The sequence below is a fragment of the Eptesicus fuscus genome, chromosome 13 (assembly GCF_027574615.1).
Source record: "Eptesicus fuscus isolate TK198812 chromosome 13, DD_ASM_mEF_20220401, whole genome shotgun sequence".
Lineage (NCBI taxonomy): Eukaryota > Metazoa > Chordata > Mammalia > Chiroptera > Vespertilionidae > Eptesicus > Eptesicus fuscus.
In genome coordinates, this window is record NC_072485.1 from 84395550 (window position 1) to 84413813 (window position 18264).

Sequence of the window (18264 nt, forward strand, 5' to 3'; positions counted from 1 at the left end):
CACCCCCGTTGGCTGCGTGTCCTCGTGTCCCTGTGGCACCCACTCTGCACCCCCGTTGGCTGCGTGTCCCTGTGGCACCCACTCAGCACCCCCGTTGGCTGCGTGTCCCCGTGTCCCCGTGGCACCCACTCAGCACCCCCGTTGGCTGCGTGTCCCCATGTCCCCGTAGCACCCACTCAGCACCCCCGTTGGCTGCATGTCCCCGTGTCCCCGTGGCACCCACTCTGCACCCCCGTTGGCTGCGTGTCCCCGTAGCACCCACTCTGCACCCCCGTTGGCTGCGTGTCCCCATGGCACCCACTCAGCACCCCCGTTGGCTGCGTGTCCCCGTGGCATCCACCCTGCACCCCCGTTGGCTGCGTGTCCCTGTGTCCCCGTGGCACCCACTCTTTGCCCCTGTTGGCTGCGTGGCCCTGTGTCCCTGTAGCACCCACTCTGAGCCCCCGTTGGCTGCGTGGCCCTGTGTCCCTGTAGCACCCACTCTGAGCCCCCGTTGGCTGCGTGGCCCTGTGTCCCTGTAGCACCCACTCTGAGCCCCCGTTGGCCCCCCTGGAAAATGCGGATGTGAGGGCATCACCACCTCGGGCAAAGGCACGGAAGCTCGGCCTGACCGCCGGTGCCGGGCACCCAGCACCCGCCTTTGCATCCACTCCTCACCCCTCACACTGAGTCCCCTCTTGGTTTTCAGCCCGCTCTCCGCGCTTCCTGCCCGCTCTCCCTTCCCAGGCATTTGACATTCATCCGTCAGCCCCCGCCCCCCAGCGTGGCCCCAGACACATCTCATCAGGATCTGCCGGAGAAAGCTGGCAGCTCCATACGTTGACTTGGGAAGAGCCAATTCTTATAAACTTCCTGCCCGAGCAGGATGTGTGCTTACCCTCCTGCTCTCCCCGTTTTGTTTATACATTTCTCATCAGCGCGTCCTGTCCCTCCTCCAGACCCGGGTCCTCCGGAGGGCCGCGGCCCCGCGGCTCCCTGCGCCTGGGCCCCTCGCTTTTGTTTGGGAATGAAGTGTGTTTCACCCACTTTATCTCCGCGCGGCCCCGGCGGGGAGGCAGGCCGCGATATGGATGTGAAATATGTGCCCTGCGTCTGGCGGCTTTCCTGCGGCCTCTCGTCGTCCTGAAAGCTCTTCCGCTGGCTCTCCGGCGGGAAGGGCTGCGGCCCCCTCCTCCCAGGCCCATTCGCCCGGTTTCCGCTTCACGTCGCCCGCATTGTCTCTGGTTTCCAGCCCCGGCCGGAGCCCTAATGGTAAAAGCAGGCGTCCTTGCCGGGTTCCTGTCTCGGCCCGGAATGCGCCGGCCGGGCGGGCCGCACAGGCAGATAGCGGAAGCGCCTGGCCACCGCCTCCCGTCCTTTCTGCAGGTTTTGTGCTCAGAAACCAGGGCTGACCCTCAGCAAAGGCCCTTTCCCGCGGTTTACTGCCGGGAGCGCCGGGAGCTGCTCCAGGAGGGAGAATAAAAATAGCGAGAGACGGCTGCCCCCGCCCCCAGCCCCCAGCCCCCAGCCCCGGGCCTAAGATCACAGTGATGAGCCCTGTCCCGCGCCCGCTCGGGGTGCCCCCCGCCCTGCCGGAGGGGCCCGTCCGTCACACCCAGCACAGAACTCCTGTCTGGCTGAGAGATGGCGTGTCAGGAACAGCACGCCCTCCCTGTCCTCGCAGCTCGCTCCCCACCCTGCGGGAGCCGTGGGTCCTTGCTTCAGCCCTGCAGGCACCGGGGAGGCGCACGGCACGCGGGAGGTGGCATTGCTCGGACTGCGCGAGGGGCAGCGGCCACGTGGGCCCGGCTGGGAACCCACAGCCCCCAGGACCCCGGCGCCACGTGCCGGCTCCCACCCACCACGGTTTCCCTGCGTGCGTGGCTCTTCCCGGCCACGGACAGTGTTGAAGCACAGCCCAGGCCCGTGGTGGTGACGAGGGGCCGCGACCGGACGGACGTTTCGGGCGGCGTCTTCACGGTGTTCGGGCCGGAATATTGCTCGGCGGCCTTTTTCCTAAAGGGCCCCTGACGTGCCTCCTACGGGCACAGAGCGTCGACCCTCCTGGGGGCGAGCGGGACGCCCCCCGCCACGGGGCTGCGGGGCCTCCCGACCCAGAGAAGCTCTCTGTCCGGAACCGTGCTCTCCTCGCGCCGGTTCTTCCCCGGTTCTGCGGCTGTGTCTTGTCCAGGGACGGGCCCTGTGAGCGGGGCCATGGGGCCTTCTCCTGCCGTCTGGTTCCTGAAGGCCCGTGCTTTCTTTTCGGACGTCGGTGTTCCGACAGCCAGGGGTCGACTCCGCGGGGATGGGACCCAGGCCAGCGCTTTCACTTCCTTATCCTCCGCCCGCGGCTGCTCCAGCACCATCTCCGTGGCAGGCGCCCGGCCCCCCAGCCAGCACCCTCTCCCCGAGGCTGTGGGATGCCCCCATGCCCCTGGGGCCCAGCACCTCAGGGGCCCAGAGAAGAGAGTGTGTTTTTCTTGCCTACGAGTGGTTTTTGTTTTACGTTTGTTTTTTTTCTTGTTCCACAGCTCCGGCTGGGACAGCCGGGTGAAGGTGAGCGGAGTTCGCCACTCAGAAACGTGCCTCTTCGGGGACAGCGATTGTTTGAAGCGGATAAATCTGAAGAAACAGCCGTTCTGGGAGAATCTCGCCCGGCCAGCGTGGCTCAGGGGTTGAGCATCGACCTCTGAACCAGGAGGTCATGGTTCGATTCCGGGTCAGGGCACAGGCCCGGGTTGCGGGCTGGATCCCCAGTGTGGGGACATGCAGGAGGCAGCCGGTCCATGATTCTCTCATCATGGATGTTTCTCTCTCCCTCTCCCTTCCTCTCTGAAGTCAATAAAAATGTATTTAAAAAAAACATATTAACAGAAAAAGACTCTGAGACCCTCCCTAGTGACGTTGGCCTTGGGGAGCCGACATTGACGTCTGGGAGGGAAACCTGCCCTGGGGGGGCCCCCTCGGGGGGCGGGGGGCCCGATGCCCGAATGCACAGCCGCTGAGCTCAGGAGGAGGCTGGGCACACACCTGGGGACCCCGTGTCCTGCTCCAGAACTGCCCCCCCCCACATCCCTTCATCTTCAGGGGCACGTGGCGGGTCACGGGGTGGCCTCCGCCGTGACGGCGCGTTGCTCAGCGGTGCCTGCCTGTCCGCGGGCCCGGAAGGCGCTGTGTGAATCACGCTGATTTGCGTTTCTCCCACCGATCTGGCCAGTCGTGTGCTTGCGACGGTTAGAGCGCCCGGAGGACCTGGGCGGGTAGAACAGAGGCTCCTCCCCGACGTGGCCGTGCGTCGGGAACTGGGAAGCGGACCGTCCTGCCTTACCCCTGGTTTTCACGGGGATCTGTGGGGGTTAAAACCCCCCGTGAGGGGTCCGCAGGTTTGGGGAGATGCCTTCCTAAGGGTGGGGAGCTGGGCTGGGACTGTTCTTTGCTGTGTTCTGCTTTGTCCCATTACCGGCCCCCCTCCCCGCCCCCCGGCCCCCCTATCCCCGACCCCCGGCCTTCAAACGGTGTCTTACACGGACGGCCACGCGGTCCGTTTGCTGATACGAAGCTATCGCAGCGTCGGAGAGCACCCCGCGGTCAGGACGTGATGCTGAAAACGCTCTCCGCGCTCTGTGGTGGGGAGATATGTAACTGCTGGGTCAGCGTCTTTAAAATGAAATCAGTGTGTGCGAGCTTCTCCCCTTCCTCGGAGTCAGGCCGGCAGTCACGTTTCCCGGGGAAGCTGGCCATTTTATCTAGTTTTCCAGGCGGTTGTCACAAAGCTGCGAGTGGCGCCTGTGACTCCTCACTCACCCCTGCAGGCCCCCCCCCCCCGCCCCCGCCGCCCCTTCTGGCTCGTGGCTGCCGTGGTCGCTCTTGCAGAGCCCATTGGAACGTTGTGGGTCTTTTCCGTGAATTTGGGGTTGGTTTTTTTGTTTGGTTTTATGTCCTTTTATTTGCCTGCTGTTCCTTTTTTTTTTTTTTTAACTTTAGGTGTTGGGCTCATTGTCTAAGGCAGGCGTCCTCACACTACGGCCCGCGGGCCACAGGCGCGTGTCTTTGCCGTGTTGTTTTTTTACTTCAAAATAAGATACGTGCAGTGTGCGTAGGAATTTGTTCGTAGTGTTTTTTAAACTATAGTCCGGCCCCCCAACGGTCTGAGGGACAGTGAACGGGCCCCCCGTTTAAAAAGTGTGAGGACCCCTGGTCTAATGCTTTGCAGTTGATGTTGAACTTGTTAAAACTGCGGCCCTTTCCTGCCACGAGCCTCGTGCGGCCCCAGTGTGTTCTGACCCTTCGGGTCGAAAGCGCTTCCTACTTTGCGCTTGACCCTGGAACTACCCAGCCGCGGTTTTGCGTCTCTGCGCATCGGCCCCCCGGTGAGCGCCCTCCGGTTCTGCCTGGGCCGCGGAGGGGGACCTGCCTGGGGCGCCCCCGTGAGCGCTCCGGCTTCCTCCACGTCCTCCTCTCCGTGGCGCACGCTCCCAGGCACGGCCCTCGGTCGGCGGTTGCCGTCAGGACCCCGCGGCCTGGGGCCTCCCGACGCGCAGGGACTCCCAGGTGACTCTGCAGCCCCCTCTGCTCCCAGCCGTCCGCTCCCCCCTGGCTCTGCCCGTCACCGGGGAGCTCACGTCGCCCTGAGCCTGCGGAGCCCTGGCCAGCGCCTGGCTCCTGGGTGCGCTGTGCCTCGGGGCAGCGTCTGCCTGCTGTCAGCATCGGGCTGCTCAATTGCCTTGTCACACAAGCCGGGGGGCACGGCCTGGTGGGGACACAGGCCCAGGGCCTGTCACGTATCACAGGGCCGTGTGTCTGCCTCGCTGCGGCCGAGCGTGCCGGTCACGTAGTGCATTTGCACCGCGGCACGTAGCCAGCGTGTGGGGAGGGGGCGCGGGTGGGGGACGGGGTCTGAGTGTGCCGGCGGGGTATGAGTTACGTGGGGGTGTCCACACACAGGAGGCAGTGTTGGGAGGGGGCATGTGTGTTGGGGTGCTCACACGTGCGCCGGTGGGTGCTCTCTGGGGTTCGCCTTGGTGGTGGGGTCCTGCCCGCCCCCCCCCCCCCCCGCAGGGCCTTCCTGGAGGCCGTTCGGAGCGGGAAGCTCCCCGTGAATACCTGGCTGTGCAGGGCTGTGCGTCTTGATCCAATTTCTCTGATTTATATTTTCCATAATTCCGTTGGGTCAGGATTTTCAAATTTATTACACAGTGCGCACTGTGTTCTCTTATAACATAGAAAGAGCCGTCTGTCTGCCGGCCGCTCTCCCCGAAACGTGCCTTTCCGCTGCTTTCCTCCGGCTGCGCCCCCCACCCGGCCCCCGGCTCCCTCAGCCCCCGCATTTCTGTAAAGTCTCCCACTGTGTGCCGGGCCCCTCCTCCCAGAACCCCTCCAACGGCCAACACAACCGCCCCAAACCGGTATAGAGCTGCCCTAAACCAGCCTCAGAGCCCCCCAAACCACCTCAGAGCTCCCCCAACCAGCTCAGAGCCCCCCCAAACCACCTCAGAGCCTCCCAAACCAGCCTCAGGGCTGACACAGGGAGCCAGGAGGTGGAAGCTGCTGGCAGAGCCAGGGGGCTCCCCGGCCCCGCGCCCGCGGCAACGCGTGGCCACAGCCCTGTGGCCTCTTGGGCTGACCCCTGAGGAGAGCACCCAGTGTCTCCTGGGCCCTCCATGCTTCTGCCCCCTCCTCACCCCCTGGTGCCCCCCCCCCCCCCCACGAGCCAGCACACACGTGGTGGAGGGGAGTCTGACAGCTTTATTCACAGACCCCAGGGGAGGAGGGCCGCGAGGACAGGGACTTGGGAGGTGCTCGGGAGCCAGCCCCCCGCCCCCAGGCCTGGGGGCCAGACGCCACCACGGGGGCCGCCCTGGCGTGTGGTCTCTGCCTCGGGGGGCCTCTCTGGCTGCTCTACTTCCAGCGCCCGCCGACCTTGCCCTTGGCCGTGGCCCCGGCCTTCTTGCTGCTGCAAACGGGAAGCAAGTTGGTCTTGAGCATCAGGGTGTCCAGGACCCTGGCCGACCCCTTCCCCATCGTCCGGCAGCCCCCCCGTCCTCACAGCTCTGCCCACCCAGGCTGCTGCCAGGGCGAGGGGCCTGGCTCGGCCCCTGAAGCCCCCGGCACACATTCCTGGCGCCATCCAAGCAGCGACTCACCTGTGCCTGGCCGGGCTGGGCCTGGGCGGCTTCGTGCCGAGGCAGTTAGAGTGTTAGGAGAGGGGCTGGCACGGCGCTGGGAACCCCCGCCCCCGACTCCCTATATGCCCCAGGGGCCTGACTTGGGGCCGACCCCAGCCCGCCCCGGAGCTCTCTGCAGAGGGCGGCAGGCTCCCCAGCGACTTCGCTCGGGAAAGAACAAGCCACCTGGCTCCTGGGGCAGCAGATGGACAGGCCTGGGCTCTGGACTCGTGACCTGGGAGGCCTCTGTCTCGCTCCAGAGTCTCGGTTACTTGGCCCCTGGTTAGAGCTGGACCCGGGGTCAGGCGGTCACCACCGCTGGGGGTCCCCAGGGGCCTGCCCCTTCTGTCTGAGGCACTCTGCATGCCCGTGTGCCCGGGGCGAGGTGGGGGCGAGGACCAGGGCGTGTGGGCCTGGAGCCGCCTTATCGGACACCCCTGTGTGGTTCCCGAGGCTGGCTTCCGGAGAGGCCGCGCCCTCGTCCCGTCCTGCAGGAAGCAGCCGGGGAGCTCCCACATGCAGGTCCCCGCATACACACCCATGCACACGCACACGCACACACATGTACCTGCACACGCAGACACACGCACACCCCGCTGAGTGGCCCGCTCTCGGGGGCCTGCATCAGCCCCTGCCCCACACGACAGAGCCAGGGAGGGAGGCCCGATCCAGGGAGCAGCAAGGAGGCAGGAAAACCCTAAAGCTCTCCAACTCCAAGCCGCCTGCTCTCCCTGGAGGGTGACCGCTCAGGATCCAGAGCGCAGAGCAGTGGCCGCAGGGCCCAGGGTGGGCCTGGCTCTCTGGGGCTTCCCAGCAGTGTGTCCATGGGGCCCACGGACCTTGGGGGCCGATCTTACAGACAGAGGCTCACTGTCCTGAGGAACCAGGGTCATAGAGCGCCCGGTGACAAGGCCCAGGCCTCCTCATTCCTGCCCCAGGCCGCCTGGAAGGGACACACTGCTTGGATGTCCAGGAGCCCAGGCTGCCTCGCCAGGCCCGCTGCTGGCCTCCCCCACATGACATGCCGTCGTCCTGGGCAGGGGCAGTGTGCACAGGGGGGCTGGGGTCCAGGGCGTGGGCCCCACATGTTAGCTTGAGCGGCCAGTTAGTCCTGTCCCTGCTCTGCTGAAGGCCGGCTGCCCCGGGACTGGCTCGACTCGCCGGGCCCCGGGGAGTGGGCAGCCGTGCCCTTGGGTCGTGTGCCCGCGCAGAGCAAGGCGTGGGGCAGGCTACTCACTGCTTCTGGGCCTGGTCGATGCGGCTCCTGAGGTTGGTGATCTGTGAACAACACGGACGACTTACCGCGGCGAGTCTGGACAGGGCCACGCGGGCACGGGCCGCACGCCCGCCCGCGCTGCAGGCCTCCTCCGGCGGCCCCGGCGCCTCAGTGCCCACGCGGGCCGCGCGCTCCCTTACTGTGCCTGTGGCTGGAGGACACCGGCCGTGCCATGGCCCTGGGGCTTCGGCTTACTGTCGCTGGTGCACTGAGACCTGGGCCGTGCCACACAGCAGCTCCAGAGCTGGCACTTACCTTCCTGCCTCGCAGGATGTGGGCACGGGCATGGCGGGAGGGGGCTTGTAGACGGAGCCCCTGCCTCTGGTGGCCGCCGAGCTCAGAGCCACCCTCCGCTCCTTGGCCCGGTGGCTCCCTCCTCCTGACTGCCCGGAGGGGAGGGCAAGGCCCGTCCCCATCTGCCCACAAAGAGGGCAGGCTCGCTGGGAAGCGGGGTGCAGGCAGAGGGAGAGGCCAGGGCAGGAGCGGGGAGGCCTCCGTCACCTCCATGCCCGCTGCTGCCAACATCCTCTCTGACCCAGGGTTTTGCCATGCGAGAGGCTCACCGTGCACCACATACCACGAGCCTGGGCCTGGGTGGACCCGGCTACTTACAACTTGGCCAGCATCTCCACTCTGGCCCGGGCAGTCATGATCTGGAAAGACCAAGACGATTACGGGCTGGGTGGGTGGCTGAGGCCTAGGCCCCGCCATGCACTGGGCTGGCCTCTTCCCGCCCCGGGACCCCGGAGGGCCGTGCCCGGCACGTCAGGAGGGAGGGGCCGGTCTGGCTCTGGGAGCATGAGGGCCGTTCCTACAGGCAGCCCAGTGGGGAGCGTGGAGAGAGGGCTGCGCTGCCCCAGGCCCGGCCCTGCTGGCCTGCAGGAGTGTGTGCTCCCGGGGCGGCGGGGGGGGGGGGGTGGGAGGGGGCAGGAAGGGTAGGGTGATCCTTCTGTTGTTGGAGGCGAGGAAACCGGGGCCCAGAAGGACCGGTAACTTGCCAGGGCACAGGGCTCCTGAGAAGGAGGCAGGATTCGCCCAGTTGTGGGTTCTGGTCCCCCAACACCCTCTAGGCAGTGGCTGGTGGAGGTGGCAGCCTGGACCGGCCTCCCCAGGGGCCCGGGGAGAGCGAGGGGCAGGCACCAGGCCTGGCTGTGAGGCTGGATGTGGCTGGGTCTGCGAGCGGCCGGTTAGTCAGTGGCACCGGCACCGTTCCCAGGTGCACGCGGACTCGGGCCAGGGCCAGGGTCGGGCCAGGGTCGGTGAGCCCCTCTCAGAAGACTCCACGGGGCCGCCCTCCACAGGGGCACCGTCCCAGCCCCGGCCCCAGCGGCAGGGTGGAGCGCACGGCACCCTGCCTGCTCTGAGCTGAGGAGGGGACCCCGGGGGCTCTGGGGAAGCAGATTCTGGGGGTCGGTGTGGCTGGGACTTGGGTTTGCAGAGAAGGCCTGTGTGGAGGACACCCAGGAGCCAGGGCACCTAGTGCCGCCCTGGGCTGGGCGCGTGGCACGGGGCCTGTCGGAGCCCCGATGATTCAGAAACGGAGCCCGAGGCCTCCGCCCGCTGCTCCCTGGAGCCGCCCTCAAAGCAGCTCGTGGCTCAGAGTTGCCTGGAGGAGCAGGGCCCGCGCGTGGGGCCAGGCCCGGGGGATGTGGGGACGTGGGCGCTCGGCTGGCGGGAGAGACCTGGATGGCCCAGGTGCCGGTACTCACGTCGTATTTCTGGCGCTTCAGCTTCTCCGCAAAGTCATACTTGTCGGTCTCCAGCTGGTACAGGGTGTCCCACAGCTCCTTGGCCTTGTCCCTAGGAAGTGGCCAAGTCAGGCTGGGCCAGCCGAGCCCCGGAAGGCAAGGCCCTGGCCACCCTCTGTCCTCCTCCGGCCACACCGAGGACCGGCCCCAGCGACCTCACGAGACCCCAGGGCGGTGGGTTCAGAGAGGGCTCCCCCGCCCCCGCCCCGGGCGCGGGCCCCTCACCTCAGCTTGTCCTCGCTGAGGTGGTCGATGTTGAGCGGCTTGCGTCTCTCAGCCAGCACCTTCTTCTTCATCTCCCGGGCCGTCTGCTTCTTGCCTCTCTTCTGGTCAGCCTGGGGGGACACGGCCGAGGGGCCGGACTCAGGAGGGGACGCTGCATGGCTCAGCCCGAAGTCCGGAGGCCGGGATGCGGGGAGCCAGGCCGCCCGGGCTCTGAACTTGCGCTCACCTTGGCCAGATAGCTGCTGTAGTTGGCGCCCATGGAGGACAGAGCCTTCTTCTTCTTCAGGTCGTCCTCGGCTCTCCGCTTGGCGTCCTCCTCCTCCCTGCGGGCTTTCTCCTCCTGCAGAGACCCCGTCCCACGACTCAGGGCCGGGCAGGCTGCCCTTCCCCGCAGGCGTCCAGGACCGCCCGGGCTGGCACCCTCTAGAGGCTCCGGTCCTGGTCAGGGTCTGCCCTCTCCCAAGGGCTCTGCAGGGCTCTGGCCACCGGCCAAGGTTGGGGACCCTCAGCAGCAGAAAGAGCAGGGGCCCTGCGAGCCCGTGGCCGTGGTTGGGGGGCAGTAAGGGCACAGGCCTCACCGCCAGCCTGTTCTGGCGCTCCCTCTCCTTCTCGGCGCGGATCCTCTGCTGTTCGGCTCTCTCCGCACGGCGCTTCTCCTGCGGCCGGAGGAGTGGGTCAGCCCAGCCCGGCCGACCCTGGCCCCTCGGAAAGTGACCGCCGCCCACCTCCTCCCGGACTGCCCACGCTGCCCACGCACGATTCTCTCCTTGAGCGCGATCAGCTCTTCTTCCTCCTTCTTGCGTGCCTCAAAGTGGCTGTCGATGAGGGCCTGCAGCTCCATGAGGTCTTTGTTCTGCCGCTTCTTCTGGATGTCCTGTGGGCCAAGCGGCCGTCAGCCCCACCCTCCTCGCCCCTCCACCCCGCCCGGCCCCCCTGTGCTCCAGCCACCACGAAAGCTGAACGCGACAAGGGATCCCCGAGTCACAGGTAGGAACGGGACCCCCGCCCCCACCCGTGGATGAGTCCGGGCCCTGCACAGCTGTGAAGTCATCAGGAACCCCTGGGATGGACTAGCTCTGACAAGACCCTGTCACCATCCTGAGATGTCCTGCAGGAGCCAGGCAGAGAGGAAACTGGTGAGCAAGATAATTTGTTGGAGGGACATATGTGGATGGATGGTAGATGGTGGATGGTGGATAGATGGATGGATGGATGGATGGATGGTGGGTGGATGGTGGATGGATGGATGGGTGGATGGGTGGTGGATGATGGATGGATGGATGGATGGATGGATGGTGGATGGATGGGTGGATTGGTGGATAGGTGGATGGGTGGATGGATGGATTGATGGATGTATGGATGGATGGATGGATGGATGGATGTGTGGATGTGTGGATGGATGGGTGGTGGATGGTGGGTGGATGGTGGATAGATGGATGGATGGTGGATGGGTGGTGGATGGATGGTGGATGGGTGGATGGTGGATGGTGGATGGATGGGTGGTTGGATAGTGGATGGATGGTGGATGGTGGATGATGGATGGATGGATGGATGGGTGGATGGTTGGATGGTTGGATGGTGGATGGATGGTGGATGGATGGATGTGTGGATGGGTGGTGGATGGATGGGTAGGTGGATGGATGGATGGATGGTGGATGGTGGATGGTGGATGGATGGGTGGTTGGATGGTGGATGGATGGTGGATGGTGGATGGATGGTGGATAGATGGGTGGTTGGATGGTGGATGGATGGGTGGATGGGTGGTGGTTGGATGGGTAGGTGAGAACGTGGATTGGTGACTAGCTGAGTGGATGGGTGATGGGCAGAAGGACAGATGGAGAGAAGGGAAGAGAGATGTCATTAAGGGAGAGGTTCCCTCTGGTCCAGGAATGAATGAAAGCAGGACTGCCTGGGGTCAGGAAGCCCTGGCTCGGGATGATTCAGAGATGACCTTGTCAGGCCTGTGGCCTGGGGTTGGGGATGGAGATGTGTGGATCCGGGTTCCACAAACTTACATCGAAGTCTACTTTCTCCCCTTCCGGGATCTTAGGAGCAGTGAGTCTGGAAAAGAGAGAGGCTCATGAGCAGGGACAAGTGGGGACCCCCCCCAGGAGAGCTGACCTGGCCCCAGGCTGGCCCTCCCACCCTCTCACCCTGGCACCTGGCTGAGGCACATTGCATGACCTCTGTCTTTTTTTTTTTTTTAAGTTTTTAAAATATGTTTTTATTGATTTTAGAGAGAGAAGAAGGAAGAGGGAGAGAGCTAGAAACATTGATGAGAGAGAAACATCGATGGCTGCCTCCTGCACGTCCCCCACTGGGGATTGGGCCTGCAACCCGGGCCTGTGCCCTGACGGGGAATCCAAACAGAGACCTTTTGGTCTATGGGATGATGCTCAACAACAGAGCCTCGCCGGCCGGGCCCTGACCTTCGTCTTAACAGATGGATAAGCCCCTGTCCCCAGGGTGGCTCGGCCCCCTGGAGAAGGCGTCAACCTCTAGCGTCCCTCTGGGTGGCCGAGTCCTGTCCATCTCGAGGGCTTGTCCACCCCCGCCTGTCCAGGGGGACACCCTCGGTTTCTTCCTCAAACAAACAAACAAGTGCCAGGAGGTCAGACCAGAGGCAGGGTGGTCACCGCAGGCGCGGCGGGGGTCGCGCGTCTCCGTGGCCAGGGACGGCCCTCTCGACCCTCTGCCTGTCTGTGGCCCCGCTTTCATCTTTCTTTCTGGGGACCCGGAGGAAGGGGGGCTGGGCAGAAAGCAGTTTGAAGAAGAAGCGAATCCCCCGCCCCGCAACCCGGCGGCCGGCGGCCTCCCCTCCCCCTGCCCCAATGCATTCCAGATGGAGCAAAGAGTTAAAACGACAACAACAATTTTTTAAAACAAGCCGTTGAAGAAAGAGGAACTGAATATCGATCAAACTGCTGGACCGGGAGAGGGTTTTCTGAGCTCAGAAGGTCCCGCTGAGGGAAAGGTGGCCAGATGACTCCACGCAAATGAGAAACTTATGTATGTGAAAGAAGGCAGAAATGGAAGCGGGGGGAAAGAAAACCCAACCCAGACTAGAAAAATATTTTCAGCAAATACAGAGAAGACTTATATCCTTATGCAAACGGATGATTAAGAAAACAGAGCGCTGCCTGCCTTAGATAAATGGGCAGAGGCCGTAAGCCACGGGTTCTCCCGAGGAAGAAGGAGGACCAGTGTAACAAACAGGGGGCAGCTTTGCCTGCAGTAATCAAAGGAACGCAAGGAAAACAGCCCTGAGAGGCCCCTCTCATCCATCAGCGCTCCCCGGGCGCAGCGGTGTGGGGCGCAGACCCTGCTCACGTCCACGCCGGAGACCGCTGGCAAGCCCCTCGCGGAAAGCCATTTGGCAGGGATGTCAAAAGCCTTAAGAGCGTTCATACTCTTTGACCCATTAATTCCAGTTCTGGGAACGAAGCCTAGGGAAATAGCCAGAAAGACAGAAAATGCTTTCCGCCCGCGTTATTTATGACGGTGAAACACGGGGCGAAGCGGCACGTCCCGCGCTGGAGGGACGGTTAGGAAAATTATGGTTTGTCCAATTGATGGAATATTATGTGGCCATTCAAAATATTTAAGAAGACGATGTAAAAACATGGAAAAATACTTATGAATGGTGCTACATTTTTTAAAAAAGCAGAACTCAAGGTTCTATAGACAGGCCGGGGTTTGAAAAACAGCTCTGGGTTTAAATCTTTTTTTCCGAGCCCAATGCATGGAAAGAGTAGGAAGAAATAAGCCTTTTTATTTTCCTCCCCTTTCCCGCAGTCTGGCGGGCTGGGTGGGAGTTATAGATGATTTTTTTTTCTTCTTCTTCAGTGGACTTTTATGTATTTTCCAAATTTTCTTTAATGAGGTGTTTTATTTTCATAATGAAAACACAAACATTTTTTTAAAACTAGAAAATATCTTGTGATCCGGCAGCTTTACTTGAAATTGCTGACAAATAACGTGGCAGGGACGGGGAAGTGCTGGCTCCGCGGCGCCCGGCGCCCCCTTGGAGCCCGCGCGGCGGGCGTGTGCGGAGGCCCCGCATTCCAGCCTGCAGAGCACACAGGCACGGGCGTGCAGTCACGTCCCGAGGGCTGTGGCTGACGTGCTTATCGGCGGAGAAGTCAGAACACTCGGATTAAAAAAACATCCCTGAAATCTCACAAATGCGATAAAGGCGGGAAGGACCCTCCCAGCCGGGGGCCCTGGTTCCAGCCGAAGGGGCTCGGAGGCCCCGGGGCAGCGGAAGGTCACGGAGCCTGGGTCTGGGCCCGCCATGGCTCCCAAGTGGGTTTCAGGGACGAGACCCTCCTCCCGCGCACCCCACTTTTGTGCCTCTTTCCTGTCTCAGGCCCTGGGAGGCCCCACCACACAGGGGAGTTGTGAGGGAGGCCCAGGGGGGTACGTGGAGGGCCATGGCCTCCCCTCTCGATGCCTCTTCTCCCCCACTCCCGGTCCCCCTTCCTTCCTTAGCTGGGCCCCCCCTGCAGTAAGTCCTCCTGGCCTGCCCTGAATGACCAGGGCGGAGCTGACCCCACGGGACGCGAGTCTGTCTATCCCTGGGGACAGAGGGCCCAGGTAGAGTCTGGTCCCCGGCTGTGGGGGAGGCACCGACTGCCCAAATCACCCCATTCTCAGAATGCCTGCGCGGGACAGCTAGAAGGTTCCGCTCCAGGTCCAGGAGCAGGAGAGGCCACTTTCTCTCAGGGTTTGGGTGCCAACGCATCCCCCACGGAGCCAAATGCAGCGTCTTCCTCTGGGGGCACCCGGGCCCCAGCCCTGGGGGTGGCGGTTTCCTGGGTGACCTGGTCCCCAACCAGCCTGCGCACTCGGCTGCCCCCACCCCGGCTCCAGCCTCACACCCCAGCCCGTGTCCCCCCACCCCGGCTCCAGCCTCACAACCCAGCCCGCGTCCCCCAACCCCGGCTCCAGCCTGGCCTGGGCCTCACACTCACTTGGGTCTTGGCTTCTCCTCTGGTCACCACCGCACCAGCCAGCATGGGGAGAGGGGAGAGAGACCACATGAGACTGGGGTCCCCGACTGCCTGCAGGCCCCTGGGGTCCCCCAGCTGCTGCTCTGCAGCTGAGCCTGCACCCACTCCACCAACCACCCGAAGAAGAGGGCTCGCCCCCACTCTGGGTCTGAAGAAGTCCCTGTGGGTCTGGGAGGAGAGTTCAGGGGGACCAGGACACAAAGAGGGAGAAGGGGTGAAAGGGAGGAGGAAGCAAAAGCAAGAGGCGCTTGGGGGGCAGGGGGGAGGGGGTGAGGGAAGACCAGAGAGGCAGGAGGGGACGGGGAGCTGGGTAAGGAAGGAGGGGCTCTGATGGAGGGCGACGGCGGGGAAGAGGGGAGAGGAGAGAGCACCCTTGCCCAGGCTCCTGCCTGCTGGCCGGTCCCCACGACCACCACCCCCCGCCCGTGCCTGCAGACGCCCCGAGGGGACAGTGCCGTGAGGCCCCAGCCCGGCCTGTGACGAAGGCCATGCCGAGCAGCCTGGCCTGTCCTTGGAGGGAGAGGGACGGAGAGCCGGCGAGACGGAGCGCAGGCGGGCAGCGGGCAAGCGCGTCCTCCCCTCTCCGGGCGCCATCACGGCGCCGAGGCCCTTACCTTCCTCGTCCTCCCGCTGCTCCTCCGCGGCGTCTTCTGGGCAAAGCGCACATGCAAGAGAGAAGCCAGCGAGGCTGCGGAGCGTTGGCGGAGCGAGGACACGGGCAGGGACGGGGAGGCAGGCACGGGGCAGCGCCTGGACCCCATTAGTGCCTCCAGCTGGGGGCCAGAGACGGCTGTCCGGGGTTGGGAGCGGGATGCGGCCATACTGTGGGCCAGGTGGCCTGGGAGACCCCCCCCCCCCTGCACTGGGGCCTGAGGTGAGAGGCGACCCTGGGCGGCCGTGGGTGTGGGGGCCCTGGGACGCTGAGCACCTCCCCACACGGTGCCCTCGGTTCTGGGGGGGCGGTTCTGGGGCCCGGCTGCCAGGTTTTGAAACCCGGTGGGTCCAGACCCATCAGGTTAGTGAAGCCTGTTGGTGCTCGGGCTAAGCCCACCAAGGCTGGAGCGTCCACCACGTGCCGGGGCCACGGAGCCCAGGCCTGCCTCCCCGGGGACCTGCCCCTGACCGGAGGGGCTTCTCTTTCCTCCTCTCTCTGCCGCCGTGCCGCCGGGGCCTGCAGATCCGAGCTGCCGGGCCAACCGGGTTGCCCTCACATGGGGCCTACATCCTTTGACCCTCCGCACCCAGGGCCCAGGGCGGTCCCGGCTGGCCTGGCCACCGCCCGGGTCTGCAGCTGGCCTGGCGGCCCTGGCTGAGAAACCTGCTCCGACCCCCAGCTCCTTCTCTGCCCTTGGCCACAGCCAGCCGGCCCCTGGGCGTGGGTGGGGTCCGGCCTGGTGTGCCCTCGGCAGGTTGCCCCTCACGTGCCCCCAGCTCAGGAGTCGCTCAGGATGCTTAGGAACCAGCAAACAGCCCTTTGCTGGGGGCCCAGCGCCCCCTCACCCAGCGCCTGGGGCCGGTGAGCCATGAGCCATGAGCCTGAGCCAGCGGCGGGGGCGCTTTGCACGCAGGAAGCTGGTCGAGGGGCAGAAGGAGGGCTGCTGAGGAGCTGGGCATTTGTAGGGGCCCGGCTGGGGAGCGGCTGGCGGGGCCGGAGTCTGCGAGGGCGGGCCCAGGCCAAGAGCTGGGGGGCAGTGGCCATGCTGCAAAGCCCCGGCAGTGGGCAGCGGGGGCCTGGCACCCCGTCCCCGCCTGTCGTCTCTGTCTGTCTGCGGCGGGGCTGGGGCTGGTGGCCCGGGGACCCTCAGCCCCCACAAGCCTGGGCCCTGGCACCTCTGCCTGCTCTCCCACCACACAGGTCCCTGGGTCTCCCGGGGCCTCTCTGAGTCCAGGGAAGGGAAGACAGTTTGGGGGTCATGCTTGGGGTTCACCGAGGCGTCATGAGGAGAAGGCCACCGGGGCCCCTGGCTGGGACCCTCCCCCCGGGGGCTCCTCACACCCGGGCACATCAGGCTCTGACGCCGGCAACGGGTGGCCCCTGGGACCTCACGCTCGTCTACTGGCTGCTCTGGTGCTGCCGTCCCCACTCGGGCTTCAGCCCCACGCGAGGCCTCACTCACTCGCCCCCCCCCCCCACCCCGCTCACGTCCCCTCTCCGGTTTGCTGCCTGGGGCAGGGTGTAGGCCGCCCGCCCTGCCTCTCCTCCTTGCTCTTCTCCACCCCACCCTGGAGGATCCAGAGGGTCTAAGTGGACCCCAGCACCATCCTCCAAAGACCCTACCCTAGGCTTGGCCTCCAGATGGGCCACCCCCAACTTCCTGCTGGCGGCCTGGGAAGGGCCTCACCGCACCCCTGGTTGCTCCCTGCTGGGATGGGGGGCAAGAGGAAGCCTGTACCCCGCAACGAGGCCCGCCGGAGCCAGCACCCCAGGCCTAACCTGTCCCCACTGGGTCCCAGCCCAGAGGAATGGGGGCGAGTCACACAGGCAGGCAACGAGGGAGGAGGGACGGAGGAGGGAGCGGGGAGCGGCTCGGCCTGGGACGGGGACGGCATACCTTCCTGGACCTCCTCTGTGGACGGACAGACGGACACAGCGCATGTGGGGAGAGAGGGGAGAGAACGGCGGTGACTGGGGGCAGAGGCGGGCGGGGGCAGGGACGGCAGGGGCAGGGGTCAGAACCACGCTGTGAGTAGGTTACACGGCCTCTTGTTCCTTCGGAGCCAGGCTCCTGCTCCACCCACACATGGCCACGTGTGCACACGCACCCACACGGGACTGAAGTCACGGCACATACCTGGTTCATGAGCTTCAGGGGCTAAGGAGGGCGCGGAACAAGAGGCAAGACCACGGGTCAGAGGTCAAAGGAGGAAGGATCCGAGGTTAATGGACACAGCCGGTCACCACGCGAGAGGGTCAGTGGCCGCGGCCGAGGGGTAGCATGCAGGAGGCGAGCAGGACACGGTCAGTGCTGACCCCGGTGCGGGCTCCCCAATCCGACCCCTGCCTCGCACACGGGGAAACCCAGACTCAAGGGGAGGTTTCGGCCCCGGCTCTAGCTTTTGTTCTGACTTCAATGCTCTGGCCATGGGGATGGGCGCTGAGGCTCTGGCCAGTCCTCATGCCCCTGGGAGGACGTCCATGCCGGGCCCAGAGGCCACGCTCGGGGCCGCACTGCGGTGGCACCAGGAGCCGGGACCGACAGGGCCTCCTGGGCAGGGTGCAGGGGGCCAGGGGCCGAAGCATGGGCGGGGGCTCAGCCCTCACTCCGAGGCGAGGCCTGCTGCAGGAGTGGTTCCCCCATGGCCCTCTGCTCACCCAGAGCTGGCCGGGGGCCCTGACCCAGACGAGGGGTCAGAGGTCGCGTAGCCTCTCCGTCACCCACCGTGGGCTCTCTTTGGGGAGGAAGAGGCCAGGCCTCGTCTCACATCTGGTCCATCTGGTCCAGCAGCCCTCCCCCCCCCCCAGTGACCCACCCAGGGGCGTGCCCAGTCCTCAGGGCCCCCCAATCTGGTCAAGCGTAGGGAGTGGTTAGTGTGTTATGTGGGGGCCACATGGGGGGCCCCTTGGCTGGCTGGTGCCTCGCTGTGTCTGGGCCCTGGCCCCCCACCCTCACGTGGGCTCCAGCCAGGCCCGGGCCCCACATGGGGACCAGAAGTCCTGTGTGCGCATACCTTCCTCCTGGACTTCTGCGGCTGAGGGTCGGGCGGGCAGAGGAGAGAGGAGAGGGTTAGGCCAGGAGCACACTGCAGCCCTCCGGGTGGGCCACCCTAAAGCCCAGGCCCGCGGGCAGGTGGGCTGCGGGGAGGGTGCAAACCAGGCCCCGGACCCGCTTACTCACCTTCCTCCTGGGCCTCTGAGCCGG

At 65.1% G+C, this 18264-nt stretch overlaps 1 protein-coding gene across 2 annotated transcripts; it reads right to left on the reverse strand.

The window, feature by feature from the left end:
• Positions 1-5704: 5704 nt before the first annotated feature.
• TNNT3 (troponin T3, fast skeletal type) lies at positions 5705-17214 on the reverse strand. Of its 2 annotated transcripts, XM_028137426.2 has the most exons (11): positions 17197-17214; positions 16957-16971; positions 14366-14384; positions 11408-11453; positions 10150-10266; positions 9971-10048; positions 9619-9732; positions 9393-9502; positions 9129-9219; positions 7381-7421; positions 5705-5932 (listed from the first exon to the last, which is right to left on the reverse strand). In XM_028137426.2, the coding sequence occupies exons 5-11, from the start codon at positions 10231-10233 to the stop codon at positions 5878-5880; spliced, it is 573 nt and encodes a 190-aa protein (XP_027993227.2). In that variant the 5' UTR covers positions 10234-10266; positions 11408-11453; positions 14366-14384; positions 16957-16971; positions 17197-17214; the 3' UTR covers positions 5705-5877. The 2 variants fall into 2 exon arrangements, with proteins under 2 accessions (XP_027993227.2, XP_027993224.1); XM_028137423.2 differs by lacking the exons at positions 16957-16971; positions 17197-17214 and adding an exon at positions 15019-15054.
• Positions 17215-18264: the final 1050 nt, after the last annotated feature.